The sequence below is a fragment of the Microchirus variegatus genome (genome assembly GCF_963457635.1).
Source record: "Microchirus variegatus genome assembly, chromosome: 4".
Taxonomy (NCBI): Eukaryota; Metazoa; Chordata; class Actinopteri; order Pleuronectiformes; family Soleidae; genus Microchirus; species Microchirus variegatus.
In genome coordinates, this window is record NC_139805.1 from 20,000,781 (window position 1) to 20,015,742 (window position 14,962).

General features: G+C 41.4%; 1 protein-coding gene across 1 annotated transcript; it reads left to right on the top strand.

Moving 5' to 3' along the window:
* Window positions 1–8,011: 8,011 nt before the first annotated feature.
* Window positions 8,012–10,294, top strand: org (oogenesis-related gene; the record flags this gene model as incomplete). The annotated part of the gene is made up of 6 exons (XM_083888218.1): window positions 8,012–8,215; window positions 8,293–8,364; window positions 8,437–8,656; window positions 9,659–9,816; window positions 9,987–10,094; window positions 10,169–10,294. 6 exons carry the CDS (start codon window positions 8,012–8,014, stop codon window positions 10,214–10,216), a joined length of 810 nt encoding a protein of 269 aa, XP_083744344.1. The 3' UTR covers window positions 10,217–10,294.
* Between the last annotated feature and the right edge of the window lie 4,668 nt (window positions 10,295–14,962).

Genomic DNA, 14,962 nt, shown 5'->3' on the forward strand with positions numbered 1-14,962 from the left:
ATTGAAGAAGAACAAAAATGTTTTATTTTGAAAAAACACTGTATTGTTAAATTTGAACAGTATAAAACATATTTGAAATAAAATGTTCTTGAGTCTTTGTTTTCCAACTCTCTCCTCTCTGGTGACAAAGACGCTGATTAGCCGGCTTCCTGCAAAAAGCGCCAGTGAAATTACCGTAATAACCACATCGCCTTATCTTTCAGAAACCGTTGGAATTTTTCCGATAGCACAAACCGTCATGTCATTTTGGAAATGCAAAAGTGAGCTTGCGCAAACGTGTCGTCTGCGAGTCGCTTGGTGTTAACCCAGTGTTTACTGGGCACTCATTGAAATACTTGTTTTCATGTCGAAAATCAAGGTCCATGAAGGTACCATATATGGTTTTCATTCCCCTGAAAAGAATATGCAAGAAAAAACACAAATAAAGTGAAAGAAACATTATTTCAGAACAATCCTGCTGGTCCTTGTCCTGGATCCATGTCCTGCATGTTTTGAATGTTTCCCTGCTGCAACACATCTGATTGATTTCATCAGCTTACCATAATTAGTTTCTGAGATATTACCACAGATGCAGGAGAAGACAGAGTCACGTGACTGTACTTTTTGCCTTTTGGAACTGTTTTAGAACTGTTTTGGAAGTTACCGATACCGAATATGGTTCAGCTGACATCAATAATCAACCTGTATATCTAAACTTATTGCAAATAAGGATTTCATTCAAAATGACCCGTGATGAAATCCTATACCTCACAGTGAGTCATTCAAACGGTTTTTTTTTTACCTGTGCTGTTTGAGAGGCAGTGCTGGTGGCAGGTGGTCCTCCCTGCTGACCGAAGCAGACGCCATCTGGAAGCTGCAGAGCTCCAACAGTGACCTCTTCTCCTTTGTGTCACACTGACGCTTTCACTGAATAATAATAATGTTCATGTGCAGCTCACAGGTGGCAAACTCACTTCTCACTGACAGACTTCCTGTTCCTCCCTCTGCTTCTGCCTCTCTCTCACTCTCTCTCTCTCCTGCATGTGTTGTGAATTCACTTTTTTCACCAGACTTGGCTGCTACTGCTGTGTTTTATTGTTTTGTTTTTTTCTTTTTCTACTCTTATCATTTTAAGACTGTTGCACCGGAAAACAAGTGTCTGTTGTGAGGGCAAAACTGTTCTCTGAGTTAACGTCAACTTCACAGAACAGTTGGAGCAGTGACACCTCTTTTTTTTTCTTCTCTCTCTGTCACAGTTGATCTACTTTCATCGTGTGAAACCACAGCACCAGCCTTTCCCCTCTGGATGATGCACTTTTAGCCTTTACATGTGCAACATCTCCAACTAGGAGCATGTTGATCGTAACAAAACATATATAATATACCCTACCGTTCAAAAGTTTGGGCTCCACTGTACAATTTTTGTTGTGCTTTCCATTAAAAATCACACTTTTATTCATCAAAAGAGTTGCAAAATAAAAAGAAAATATAGTCAAAACATTTAAAAGATTAGAAATATTGAATTTTATTCAAAATAATAATTTTGCCCTTTCGTCAAAGAACCAGCTAAACTGTTTTCAGTTGTGCTAACATCATTGCACAAGGGTTTTCTAATCATCCAATAGCCTTCTAACACCATTAGCAAACACAAAGTACCATTAGAACACTGGAAATGGGCCTCTATACACCTATGTACATATTCCATTAATTTAAAAAAAAAAATCCAAATTCCATTTGGACACAACTTCATTTGGTGTTTTTGGTTTATTTGGTTTATACTACTGAGAAAGGTGCAAAGTAATTCCCTTTGTTTTGGATAATTAAACCCTACAAAATGAAGATAATCTGGACTGCAATAGTTCAATTTGTCTTTTATTTGGATTTATTGCTTGAATATAATAGCAGTACGACTTTACAGTTAGGGTCCATGTGTGGTTTATAATGCTTTTATTCATTTTTATTATTCTTGTTAGCTATTATAGATATAGTTAGAACAGTTTTCACACATTCCTATACAATCTCACTATTTGGAAAGGTCTTTTTTACTGCTTTTTTGCAATTCATCTCATAAATGACACGTCACCATTTATAGGAGTTGCTGCACTTGATGATAACAGGTGAGATGCAGCAGACACACTACGAGCTAAGTGATGGTTGGTGCCTGGTTTCATGTGTTCATTTGATTAGATTAACCAAACAGTGACTGATAAACTGATAAAAGCATATCTGATGAAAAGGACCTTTATAAATGTGTATAAATGGTAGTTTTTATAACATTGTATTGATCCATGATCCATAAAGTGTTAACAACCCTAATTAATAACCTCATCATAAAACCATTAATAAATCTGTTGTAAGGGTCGTCTGCCAAGGTCGTTTTTGAGCAGCATGAGTGAACCTGTAATGATGGATGTAAATTATGGGGAAAAAATACTTTCTGCAATTACATATGGTTCACTTTGAGAACGGGGTCTAATAATTCAGATTATGTTTTTAATGGACCTCTTTTTGCAGGTTAAAGGTGAATTATGTAATAAATCTAAATCTAACGCAACTGGGTGTAAAATGTCACAGAGACTCAGGAATAATGTTCATATAACAAACTGAACTCACCAACAACAACAGTACAGACAAAATATTTACATTAAAAAAATCTTTTGCAGACCGCAAATCACGTTTATGTTTTGAAATCATGTTTTGGCATGTGGCGCCACCTACAGCCGTCTACCAATCATTGCAGTCAGTAGAGTCTCAGCTGCCGAGCAACCACGGGTTGCCAGTCACGTCTGAGCTACAATGGCGGAGAAAATCTAAAAGACCTTGGTATTTTGAATTCGAGTGTAGTAACCGTTTTTGGCCACATTCTTACATATGGCGCCTTTAAAAGTTATTTTTTTTAATTATTTTAAGTCCAGTGTGAGATGTTATTAGGTCAAAATCTTGGTTAACAACCAAGAAATTTATCCAGCAGGAGAAGTTAGAGGAACTCAGAGTCAGTAGCATGTGTTCTCTGGTTTGATTGTTGTGTTGATAAAGTCATTTATCTTATCTGTTTAGGTTATATTCAAGGTGATGCCCATATAATATGTGGGCGGAGGCTGGGGAGAAATACAACCGATGGAGCCGATGTTGGATACTCATTTCAAGTGGCATTCATATTTATAATCAACAAACAAATCCAGTCACATGCCGTGATTCCATTCATAGACAAACACTGTGAATAAGACGCAGGTTTAAACAACAGCTTAATAATAATATGAGACGAGGGATGTTATGCTGCATCCTCCGTGACACAGAAAACAGGTATAACGTGGTGTCTTCATGCTGTGGTATAGCGTCGTGCTTCCTTAAGCGTATTCCTGAGTGTGTGCTGCTGACGTGCTTCAGCCCACTATGACTCACACTGAGTGTCCACTGTGTGAAAGGACTGCTGTTTTCTCTCAGTGTTATATTTACACCGTTATATCCCCCTGACCCATTAAATACTATGATGTAGGTCTGTTGTGACTGGCAGTGAAATGAACCCCTGAACCATGCAGGAACCACATAGAGAAACAACCCAATATAGAGCTGTGGACAATGGTGGTTTGTGAATTTTGAAAATAAACGTCTTTTTAGTGGATAAACTTCCTCATTTTACTTCCACCTGAGAACAGAGACAAAGAAAGGTTCACATGTCAGAGGATCATCACACGCTTTACACACACACACACACTGTCCCACAAGTGTCACATGATGTTGAAGTTCCTGTTGTCTTTCTGTCACTGTAAACCTGGCATTTCTTCTCTTGCACCAACGAGGCAGAGAACTTATGCTCACAGGCCGCTCTCTGTAAACTCTACTACATCTGTTAGTGCGTGAGAAACCCTGTAGACCAGTCCATCTGGTGCCATCAACTACAAAACATTTAAGGTGACTTAAATCACCATTCTTGCCCATTCTGATGCTCAGTTTGAACTTCAGCAGGTCATTTTGACCGTGCTTAAATATGTGTAGTTGTTTCCATGTGAGTAGGTGAATCGATTTTTGCATTAATAAGTAGTTGAGCAGTGGACAGTTAGTGTATGAGTGTATGTTATGAGAGTTTGACTTGTAAAACACATGCTTCTCTACATATACTCAACAAAAAAATAAACGCACAAACTTGAAATGGTAAACAAAAATAGAATTTGGTCAGATTCTTGATGCATTTGTTTATGGAATGATTTGTTTTGCTCAAACCCAGTAGTCCAGTGTCACATGGCCTCTCCTATTGACTACAATCTCAGATTGTGAGTATTTCAACTCACGAGAGTCATGGAGCATGGCAGAGTGGTGGTCAATATGTGTGACCAGTACACAGACACTCCTTATGGTCTGGTCAATGAAAAGGGCACACCAAAATGTGGACTGTTGTCACTTGTCAATATTCCACAGGTGTCACAAATCTTGAGGGAGCGTGCCATTGGCTCATGCTGAGTGCTGGGTTGAACGTTACAGCTGTGGCAACACAACTGAATGACGCCGTGTTCACCAGACATGTCACCTATCGAACACCTTTGGGATGTTCTTGATAGGCGTGTCCTCCAGCGGGTTCCAGTTCCCCAGAACGGCCGCCAACTTCAAGTGGCTCTGCTGGAGGAATGGGACAACATCCCCCAGGCCACGATCGACAACCTGGTGATGTCCATGCGTCACCGGTGTAGCGCTCTACATGAGGCTAATGGTGGACACACACGTTATTGAAGTTCGTGAACTTGGATCATCGACCCCCATTGTGTACTTCCTGCCATTACTCCAGGACTTTTGTTTTGAAATTGATCCTAATGCTCACAAATTAAAGCCACTTTATTGATAAAGTTGTTATTTTTGGATAGTTACTCTGTTTTGTCACATAACAATAACTACAACACTACAAAAATCTGAAATGTCATGAGGAAATCAAAACATCTCTCATCTAAATTTGTTGGGAAAATTTCACTATTTTTAGCGCTTTTTTTTGTGGAGGGCTGCGCTGCCTTGGCGGAAGTCTGCGCTCTCTGAGTGCTTTTCTAGTTTCATATTATTATGCACTCTAATCTGAAATAAATGTGTTTTTTTATAAATCAGTCCTCATGATAATTAAAAAACTCTCACAGCATGTTGACACTTGTCCCTTTAATTCAGTTTAATTTGTTGTGCTGTTGAATTGTATTGCATCGTATTGACAGATATACTGTACAAGGATGGAATATAGCAGCTCTCTGGACGACACACTCATTTTAATGGATGCTAACGACCTTTGAGTTAACTTAATGAAATGTCTCATTTGCCTGAAAGAACTAATGTAAGATAAACATAAACAAACAAACATGGGGACTGGTTATAAATTGAGATGGGTTCCATCTGCTCTTGTGTTCACGTCGCCCACCACTGGCAGCACTTTGCGTCATGAGCCCCTCTTGAGTTGTCTTCCAGGAGGACACATGAACACGCTGAGAGGGAGTGACATTTAAGACCATGAAAGCAGTGGAGGAATTAATTAAGCTCAATTACACGGCAAGATGTGAGGCATTCAGCCTTCAGTGTTCCTCAACTTTGATTTCATTGCCAAACAAACTGCTTTTGTTTGGACGAGAATAAGAAACTGCGAGAGACTGAACAATGACACTCAACACTGTGGCGGTCTGTTTTTGGTTGTTTTATTTGGTACATTTTCTTTTTCATCATGACATTTTCTTTACATTTTTCGATGACAGTCAGAGAACAGAATCAGATTAATGGCGGGAGAGGAAGTGTTTCTTTATCACGTTGCAGAAGCGTTGTTTCAGCTTGTTGTCTGGCTGTCTTCTCGCAGAGACAGGTGAGACGCTTGTGCTGGTGGTGGAAGAGGCAGAAGAAACTTTGATTCCTGACTTTACTGATCTGCCGTGACTCTCTTTGAAAAGTCTATTTTTGACTGCAGGCCTGTGAGAGGAGTCCCCTGTGATGTCCACTGTCCTTGTGTCTGGATCTTTCCAGTGGCAGCACGTACTTCCCTCATCCTTAGCTAAGCGTCGTAGCCCGGCCTGGCAGAGAAGAGCCTCCTCGCTCACCATCTGAGGACTCTGGCTCAAGGTGATGAAGCCATACGGGGTGGTGACTTTGGCCAGGTGGGGCAGGGAGAGGGCGGCTTTGCTGGCGGGGTCCAGGCAGTGCTGGGCCTCGGGGAACGGGTACGAGCCGTCCCTCTTGAGAGGAGACCTCCTCTGCATCGAAGGGTCAGAGACGCTCCGCTCAGCTCTGCGATCTGACACGACCAAACCCGAACTGGAAGACAATGAGATGACGGAGCAAGCTAGAGAGACGGAGACGGACGACTCCTCTGTCCTAGAACTCCCCAGGCCTTCCTCTGACTCTGCATCCTCTCGCTCTTTTGCCTTGTTCGACAGTTTTAAGCCACTTTGCACAGACAGACTTGGTATGGTGAACTGTGGGATGCTGTCAGGCGTCAGGATATTTGGACAAATGTTGTCCCGGCTTGTCTGCGAGTCTGATCCCAGAGAACAACCAAAGGACTTTGCGCTGCTCGTCGCCCACAAGAGTGCGCGGATCCCTGCGCTGCTGTGCCTGCGCGCTGTGGAGAAACCATCAGGGGCGATGGTTCCATTGCAAATCGCTCCAAAGCTTAACGTCCGTGTGACCGTGTCCTTGTCCATGTTTCAGTGTCGTCCACTGTCACAGATGTGGATGTGGAGTGGGGAAAAGGTTGATGTAAGGCAGCTTTTATACATCTCTGCTTCCCACACACTGTCCTCCACCAAACACAACACATACGTAAATGTGACGAAAGCCACAGCCGGAAGTGGTCTCCAATTAGAAAGCTGGACAAGTGGAGGCATAATAATGTATAATGGGGCCTCTCCAATAAACCTCTTGTTATGCTAAAATGCAGAGGGAGCAGCAGCAGCAGTTCAGTTCCTCTCAAAGCCTCTGACGCCTCTGTGAGCGAGAAGATGCAACATGCTACTTATTTTTAGCCACTAATGCGTTCAGACTGTTTTTGATGCAACCTTTAACTACAACGGCAAACAGGTATAATCAGGTTCTAAGCCTATACTACTATGTGTGGAGGTGAAGCATGTAAGATCTGCAGGTCCAGTCTCAGGTGGACTGTTTATTATCACCTTTGTTTGGTTGAATAACCTGCAGTAACACTTTAATACTCATTGTTAACTCACTAAACTAATCAAATGAATACACTCACTGGTCACTTTATCAGGTACACATGCTCATTTCCTTGTTTTATTGTTTATTTTGTCTTCATGAAGACAATTAGCTAGACTTGCAGGGAAGAGACACTGCAGTTGGATTTAAATTAATATGCTCAGATCAAAATGAACTTGTTTAATTAAACTTGTTTTCAGATTATTTATTTCAACAGTCCAGGAAGTAACTAGGGAAGAGCCGATACGAGACTCAGAGAGTAAAAATGTAAGTTAAAATCAGCAACAGGATTTTAGCTGAGTCATGTTGTGGGCTGTTATTGTTTCTTTAAGGGAGAAGAATATTTCTTTGAGAATCATGTTGTTGAAATAGCTTGAAATTCATCGGGACAAATCTGTGGTCCATTATTTTCTCGAGTAATTGAGTAGTGTTTGGTCCGTAAAATGTTGAAAAAGTGAAAAATTGATAGGTGTTTACCAAACCTGAAAATGATGATGTTCTTTAATGTCTTGTTTTGTCCACAAACCAAAATTATTAAATCTGAATGACTTATCTGTTATATGGGGCAAAGAAACCAGAAAATATTTGCTTTAATAAGCTGAAAATCCAAAAGTTCAGTTTTAATTATTTAAAACAAAAAAAACACTCAAAATAGATTTGTCTAATACTACTAGAAAATGTTTATCAGGTGTATTATGGCATGTTCTCTGAATGCACATGACGTCACACTTTGACACAGATGGACCTGGATCTACTGCGTCACTGACACACTTCCGGTGTGTGTACCTAATAAAGTGTTCAGACCAGTCACGTGACCGCCCTCTCTGTAGGTTAATTGGTGGGCGTGGCTCATTAGTAACACGTGCTCATGTTGGCACTGATTGGCTCCACCGTGAGGAAGTCAGGGTACATTTCCCGCTCACTGAGGTCCAGCCTGTGTAAGCCGGCAGCTTCTCCACGCTCACCACCAGGCCTCAGACTAGACCAGAACCAGAACGGGCCTCAGACCAGAAGCAGGATGACGGTTGACGTTCACAGAGACACCGTGGAGCAGGAGCAGCAGGACACGGAGGTAAAGATGGAGTTTAAATCTAATGTTTGTTGGAGTCCTCGTGTTTTTCTTCACCTGTGTTTTCTCCTCCCCCTCAGGACAGAGTGGTGAGGAGAGACGGTGTTCTTCGCTCCGTGCTCCGCGGCCTCTTCTGGCCTTTTGGCATCGTGGTACGTACAGTGTATACTATTTAAAATGTGACATGGTGCCTTCTTCTTTTTAACCCGAACACTCGCCTACAGGTGCGTGCCTACCACGGGTTCTGGTGGGTCCTCGGTTTCCGGAAGCCAAAGCCGACTGTCGTTGTGAACCCGGAGGTTTCCAGTCCCGCACGTCAGAGCCTCGCCGGCCGCAAGCGCCTGCGCCGGGTCACACGGCTGCTGCTCTCGGTGCTTCCCCGCTGGCTGCAGGGCGCACTGGGTTACCCGGTGTCCAACAGCATCGGGCTCTCCCTCTCCCCAGGTACTGTTCCACCAAATCTAGTGTAGTTTTTGAACCGGTGTGTGACATGAAGTCACGGCTAAAAACATTGTTATTAGTTAATTGTCTTTTGTATTTCTAACTGAACTATAAAACTCGCCTAATTCAAAATGGCTCACCACTTGCATATGGACGGTCCAATAGACACTTGTTGCTCACTACTGTGATTCTTTGAGTTACTGGTAAACTAAATTTTACTTGGTTTGCTTTAAAGGTGTATTTACAAAAGCCCTTTATAAATTGAAGTGGGCCTAGGCTTTTATTTTGAAAAATGGAGCCCACTAAGCAGCACTGTAGTAGGTGGAGACTCTGCTGGTCTAAGGGAGACTGAGATTTCAGGGTCTCCATCACTGGTTTGAAAGAACGTTCAGTATAATATCAGTCTTCCAGCTTGGTTAAAAAGGATGTTAAACTAGTGGAGTGGACACCAGTGTGATTTGTCAGCTGGTAACATCCAATAGGTTCCTGGTGATGTTCAGGTGACGTCTGAATTTCTGGTTGTGAATTTTAGTGATAACATGTCCTAGTATGAAATGTTCACATTTTTAGTGGCCTTAAACCAGTCTGTTTGGGGAGACTGCTGGATTTTAAATGAGGTAAAAATAGCTCAGAATTGCTGTCTATTTGGTAAATGTTTAGAGGCGTGTACAAGTTTAAGAAACTCAATTTCCTTTAAGTGGTTGTTGCTGAGTTTTCTAAACTACTCCCAAACACTGGGCTCTAGCTAAACGGGCATGAACAGAAACATGACCCGTGCAATAGATATGGCTTGACCTTTTTCTGTAAAGTCACCAATGTTAAGTACTTAACATCAGCCAACGCTGAAGAGTAGATTTCATGTTGCAGGGTGATTTTTATTTTTTTTATTTTCCTGCTTTAGAGCAACTCTTCTGATGAACAGACTGTCCTTTATGGACAGTTTTTAAATGTATGACTGAACCATGAGCAAGATTAACCTTTTATTTAAAATGTTATCTCCAACAGAAATCAGAGTCTCTCCTACCAAACCGTGTGGAAAAGGCAGCAAGAGGAAGCAGGATGAGTTGGATGATGAGGAGGAAGGAGAGCATCAGACCTGGGTGGAGGCACTAACTCAAGAGCTGGCTGACGATGAGGACCCTGAGGAGGATCCAGACTATGAGGTTGGTGCCATCTGCTGTCAAAGACTGGATATATACCATTTGGTTCATACAATAGGCTTTTTGTAATCTGAAAGTTAAAGTACTTCGCTTACTTCAGTTTCTCTATTTATCCTAATCAAACTTTGCACCAAAACACAGCAGCTAAGGAAACTCTTGTGTTCCTTTCTCAGCCCAGTAGTGTGGAGACGGAGAGTGAAGAGTACTGCTCACACAATAATACAGAGAGTGACATTGAAGTTCAAGAGAAGGGTGTGGTCATTATTCAAGATGTAAATGTGGTAAGATAATGGCACTTTGACTTAATAATAGATTTGCTCGCCTTAAGTCACTAACTTGACTCTTGTGTTTACAGGATATTGACCCATCAGCTCCTGTTCAAGCTGCTTGTCCTGCTGTTTAATGTTTGACTGTTGTGTATAGAGGTTTTTTGTATGTTTATATTCACAATAAAACTATTTGCCTTGCCATTGCTGTACCCTCCCACTAGATGGCAGTAAAGCTGTATTTACTAAAGAGCTGGTACATGTTATGAAGTTAATGGGGAAAATCATGTCTCCTTTGGTTTTAAATGTTAATGTTGTCGAGCAGGATTCAGGGTTTGAAATGTGCTCACTTCTGCGTTAATGTGTGGCTGCAAAGAATAAAATGGGTTACACAACCCCTAATATAAATGTGTGTGAAGCTGCAGATTTATTTAACAATACTGTGAATTTCAGTAGGCTTAGTGCTGGAATACAACATTAATACAGTTCAGTTTGACCTAATTTAGACCAATAAGCTGTGACCATGTTCTAGGAAAGCTTACATCTTAATGACATGTGCTTAATGCCTTTAATTATGGAGCTAAAATGACATTAAGAAGTTAATGTTTAGTGACGCTGGCTCTATATTTGTATGAGGCTTAATACGTTAAAATATTAGACGTTTGACCGGAGTTCATCATGCAAAAATGAGCCCCTCCACGTCTGCGCCCCATTAGTCCTCTTCTGCACGTGTTATACAAACAGACTCTTGTGTAGTACTCTTGTGCTGCTCTTCTGCTCATGTTCACAAACATGCTTGAACTTTATTGTATGAACATATTTGGCAGCATTAGATCCTCTTGAACATAACTAAACCAATACTTGTCCTTCTCGGCACCCACTCTTGGAGATGATGACATGCTTTACCTCTATTGTCCTGAATAGATGATGGTTGTATGCTGAAGTTTGTCTTTTTCTCTGCACTTTATAGTCTTAAAGGACAGAGTATTCCACACTGGATGCAGTTGAGCTGTAATTATTCATCTCTAAAGGGACACTCCTTTTTGTCCATGAAGGTCAATTATAGTGAGCCTGGGGAAACTGCTGCTTTTCCACTATGTAAATGAGAGAAATCTCAAATGAACCAAAATTCAACTAACCCTCAGAGTTCTGTGAGTTTATTTCATGTTGTCTCTTCATCTTCCACCTCCTGTAATGATCCAAACACAATTCTCAGTTTGAAAGAGACAGCCGGTGCGGCACCATCCAGCTACCTTCATTTAATTCCTGAAAAACCCTTTGTTTTGACAGTGAACTTTGACTTCCCTTTTTCTTTCCTCCCTCAAATGTTTTTTCACCTCCTGATGCTCGGGTGCAAAGCCAGCTGACGCCTCGCTGAAGCAGCAGAGAGCTCGCTGGTATGAATTAAATGCTTGATGTGTGTTTGTGAGGAGGGTGGCGGCAGCAGCAGCAGTGAGGGCTGGATACAGAAAAGGAACTGATGTCTCTGGGGCCTCTTGCAGCTGTCTAACTGTTTGAAGAGTAGACTGCTGCTCATTGGCGGCAGAGCTAGAGAGCATCGACCTCTGTCTGTGGTGTTTGAAAGCAGCTGGAGTCTGCCTTTAAACCAGAAGCTCTGTCTTTGCCTTTCAACTTAAAGGTGAAAAACAGTGGTGTATGGAACAGGTTGTAAATTTCATTTGCAGTCCCAGACTGTGCTGCTGAACAAAAAGCAGCCGCTCTCATGCTGTGACTGCACTGGATGTGTGTGCGTGATTTGCTTAGATTGGTTTATGAGCACGGTGGTCCTGTCTTTTGTCACAACCTTATTTTCTGTTTTATGGATGATCTAGTTCCCTTTTTTTTTTTTTACCCTAAACTGGGAAATTCTAGTTTTGCGGTGGCCAGGTTACATGTTATGTCACGCTATATAAATATAAAAGTATAGAGACATGCTTCTAAAGTGCACAATTATATATGTGATTGGCAGAGTAGACCTTTCCAATAACTAGTTGCTCAGCAGGGGTTTTTCCTCTGGGTTCTCTGGTTCCCTCTCACAGGGATTAGGCATCTTGGACACTCTAAATTAACCATTGGTGTGAAAGTGAGAGTGGACGCTTTGGTGATCGGTCCAGTGGAAAATGTGCTCTCCTGTCTGTCCCCGCATTTAGTTTGACTTTTGTGGTTCTTGAATTTTATATGTGCAATTTCATAACGATTTCTCATTTTGTCAATATGATAACGGCCTTTTTCCCAAACTTAAGAGTGCCAGTGCCCGCTTTGAAATCTGAAAATCCAGAGGCTATCTCCATACATTGAATCACAAGTCTCATCAATACAAACAAGATAGGATTGGATCAAAAATTCCCATATATATTACTGTTTTCATGTGAGCATGAGGATACAAAAACTCAGTTTATTAATAAACAGTCGACTTCATTGCATATCTTTCAACACTCTGGGTTAGGGTTACCTCCATGTCGCCTTATATTTGAATTTTGGATACTTACACAGAAAGCGTAACGATATTGCCACACACACAGTATATTCACCTGTTTTTTACTGTCGTTCAAATTAAAATACTGAAAAATAAAAACATTAATTTATTTTTATTTAATGCATGGCCCACCTACAAAACCGTCACAGCCCACTAGGGGCCCGTGCCCCACATTTTGGGAATCACCAGATGAGGCAACGATTTGTGGACTTGGATGAGGCTTTTTTGTTTTATTTACACTATGCAGAATGCTCTCCATCACAGTTCTTCCTGATTGGAGCCAAACGCAAACAACTTTATTGATGTGTTCTTTCTGGAATTATATTACACAGTCCACCGGTCCTGGCAAATATCATTATTGCAATCTGGCTGTAAATGTTGTTGTTTTTTGCAGTTTTCTTTGCCAGCAATGTTTCCTCAGCGTTTTATCTGAATTTAACAGCTTCTCACAAGGATATCCAAATGAAACATGTTGCAAACAGGACTTAACATGAGCTCACATATACCATACAGAGGGATGTGACTTTGTTTTACCCCTTCAAATACCTTTTAATCTGTTGGATTAAAGCACTTCTCGTATTTTATATGAATATTCATATTGAAAAATGATTCAAGATTACAACACGTCTTTATATGAGTGTGGTGAGGGTTACTCTTCTTCTTCGCCCTCTCTCCACCATTTTATGTCTTGTGCCCACAAGCTGTTCACAAAACCTGGTTTATGTGAGGAACTTTAGTGTTGATTCAGCACAGATTGGTATAAACTACACACACACACACACGCACCCAGAGGCTGTGCTCACTGCAGAGCCTAATGTAGGTCTTGGTGACATTGGCCAATTGTCACCTTGAATGAATGGCAGCAGGTGCTGGCTGTTCCCCAGACACCTCAGTCCATCCTGCAGGTTATTATCCACAGCATTACAATGCGACTCTCTAATGTCAGCTGACAAAAGTCCTCAAACTCACTCCCCTGCCTCTTACTTTTCCACTGTAACCTTCTCTGCAGCACAGGCGTGCAGTCGTCAGTGTATTTAGCTTTACTCTCTCTCAGCCTCATCACCAGCTGTCCCTGCAGATTTCAAGAGCATCTATCATCTTCAGCGAGGAAGAAGCGTGAAAAAAATGAAGAAGAGGGAGGTTTCATAAAAAGTGACGGTGACACAATTTGAGCAAAAATCTTTCAAGATAATTTGACCTTTCAGGGTTTTTTTGTTAGATTTATCTTGTAAAGATAGTTTTACTGTCACAGTATCATCCCTTTGAGCTGCAGGCTCACATTTCCTCTCCTCTGCATGGGTGTATTTACTCGTACGTGTTAAATCCTGCAAGACTTTACTGCTTTCACTGATTGTCCATCGTCTGTCCTCAGGCTCCGTAACACCTCTGACCCGTGGCTGAGACGACCAATAAAGGGAGCGAGGCCCTCGACGACGCGTGCACAGTCAGCGCCTCCTGATGCCGGTAAGCAAATCCGTTCACACATTTAAGATGCTATTCTGAGCTGCAGCCCAGAGAACGGTGAGATACGACCTGCAGACACCTGCAGAGTGCTGCTGAGCACTGAGGTTTTTCTTTTTCAGGTCAGGATTATATCTTTAAATCCGGATTCAGGAGTCGCAGCACAGATTTTCCCTCTTCTTCTTCTTTTTTTTATTAAATTGAATGACACCAGCTTGAGGACTTATGTCACCTCCCTTTAACAGTAATCTGAGTGGGATTGAGTTTATCAGGTCTAATATCAAACATTGCTCTAGTGTTCACAGAATAGAATACAGTAATGTGGGTGCACTGTGGTTCAGTGTTTCTATGATTGTTGCTGTCTAGTGGAGATGTGGGATAACCACATCATGTGTGTGTGTATCTATATATAGATATAGATATATATCTATATATACTGCATATATTCTTCTTAAAAAAAGCATTCCTCAAGTGATGATATGAAGGCATCTGCTTCCTCTAACGCTGCAACAGCAGCGCGTGCACCTGTTCACATGCGGTGCAGACACAGTCCCGTTTAACAGACACTTTCAGGGTTGATTAATGAGACGAATGGGATCTTTTCCACCAGCGCCGAGAGAAAACACGCTGCAGGATGCAGTATTTGTATCTCTGTGATCACTGAGAGACATTATGGGATGATGTAGTTTGAGCTTGTGAAGTGATATACTGTACGTGTTAGAACTGTAGCTGTGGAACTAGATGTAAGATAAGATAAGTCCTTTATTAAGTCCCGCAATGGGCAAAGACAGTGAAGATAAAGGTAATAAGTAATAAATGTGCAATGTTCATATCTGTGAATGTACAATGTAGACTATTTGTGTCCATGGGTTTAATTTTCTACATGTGCAAAAGGTTTTTGTAGCTGTAGGACACGCTTAATAATTCATTCAACACTTATCTTGGC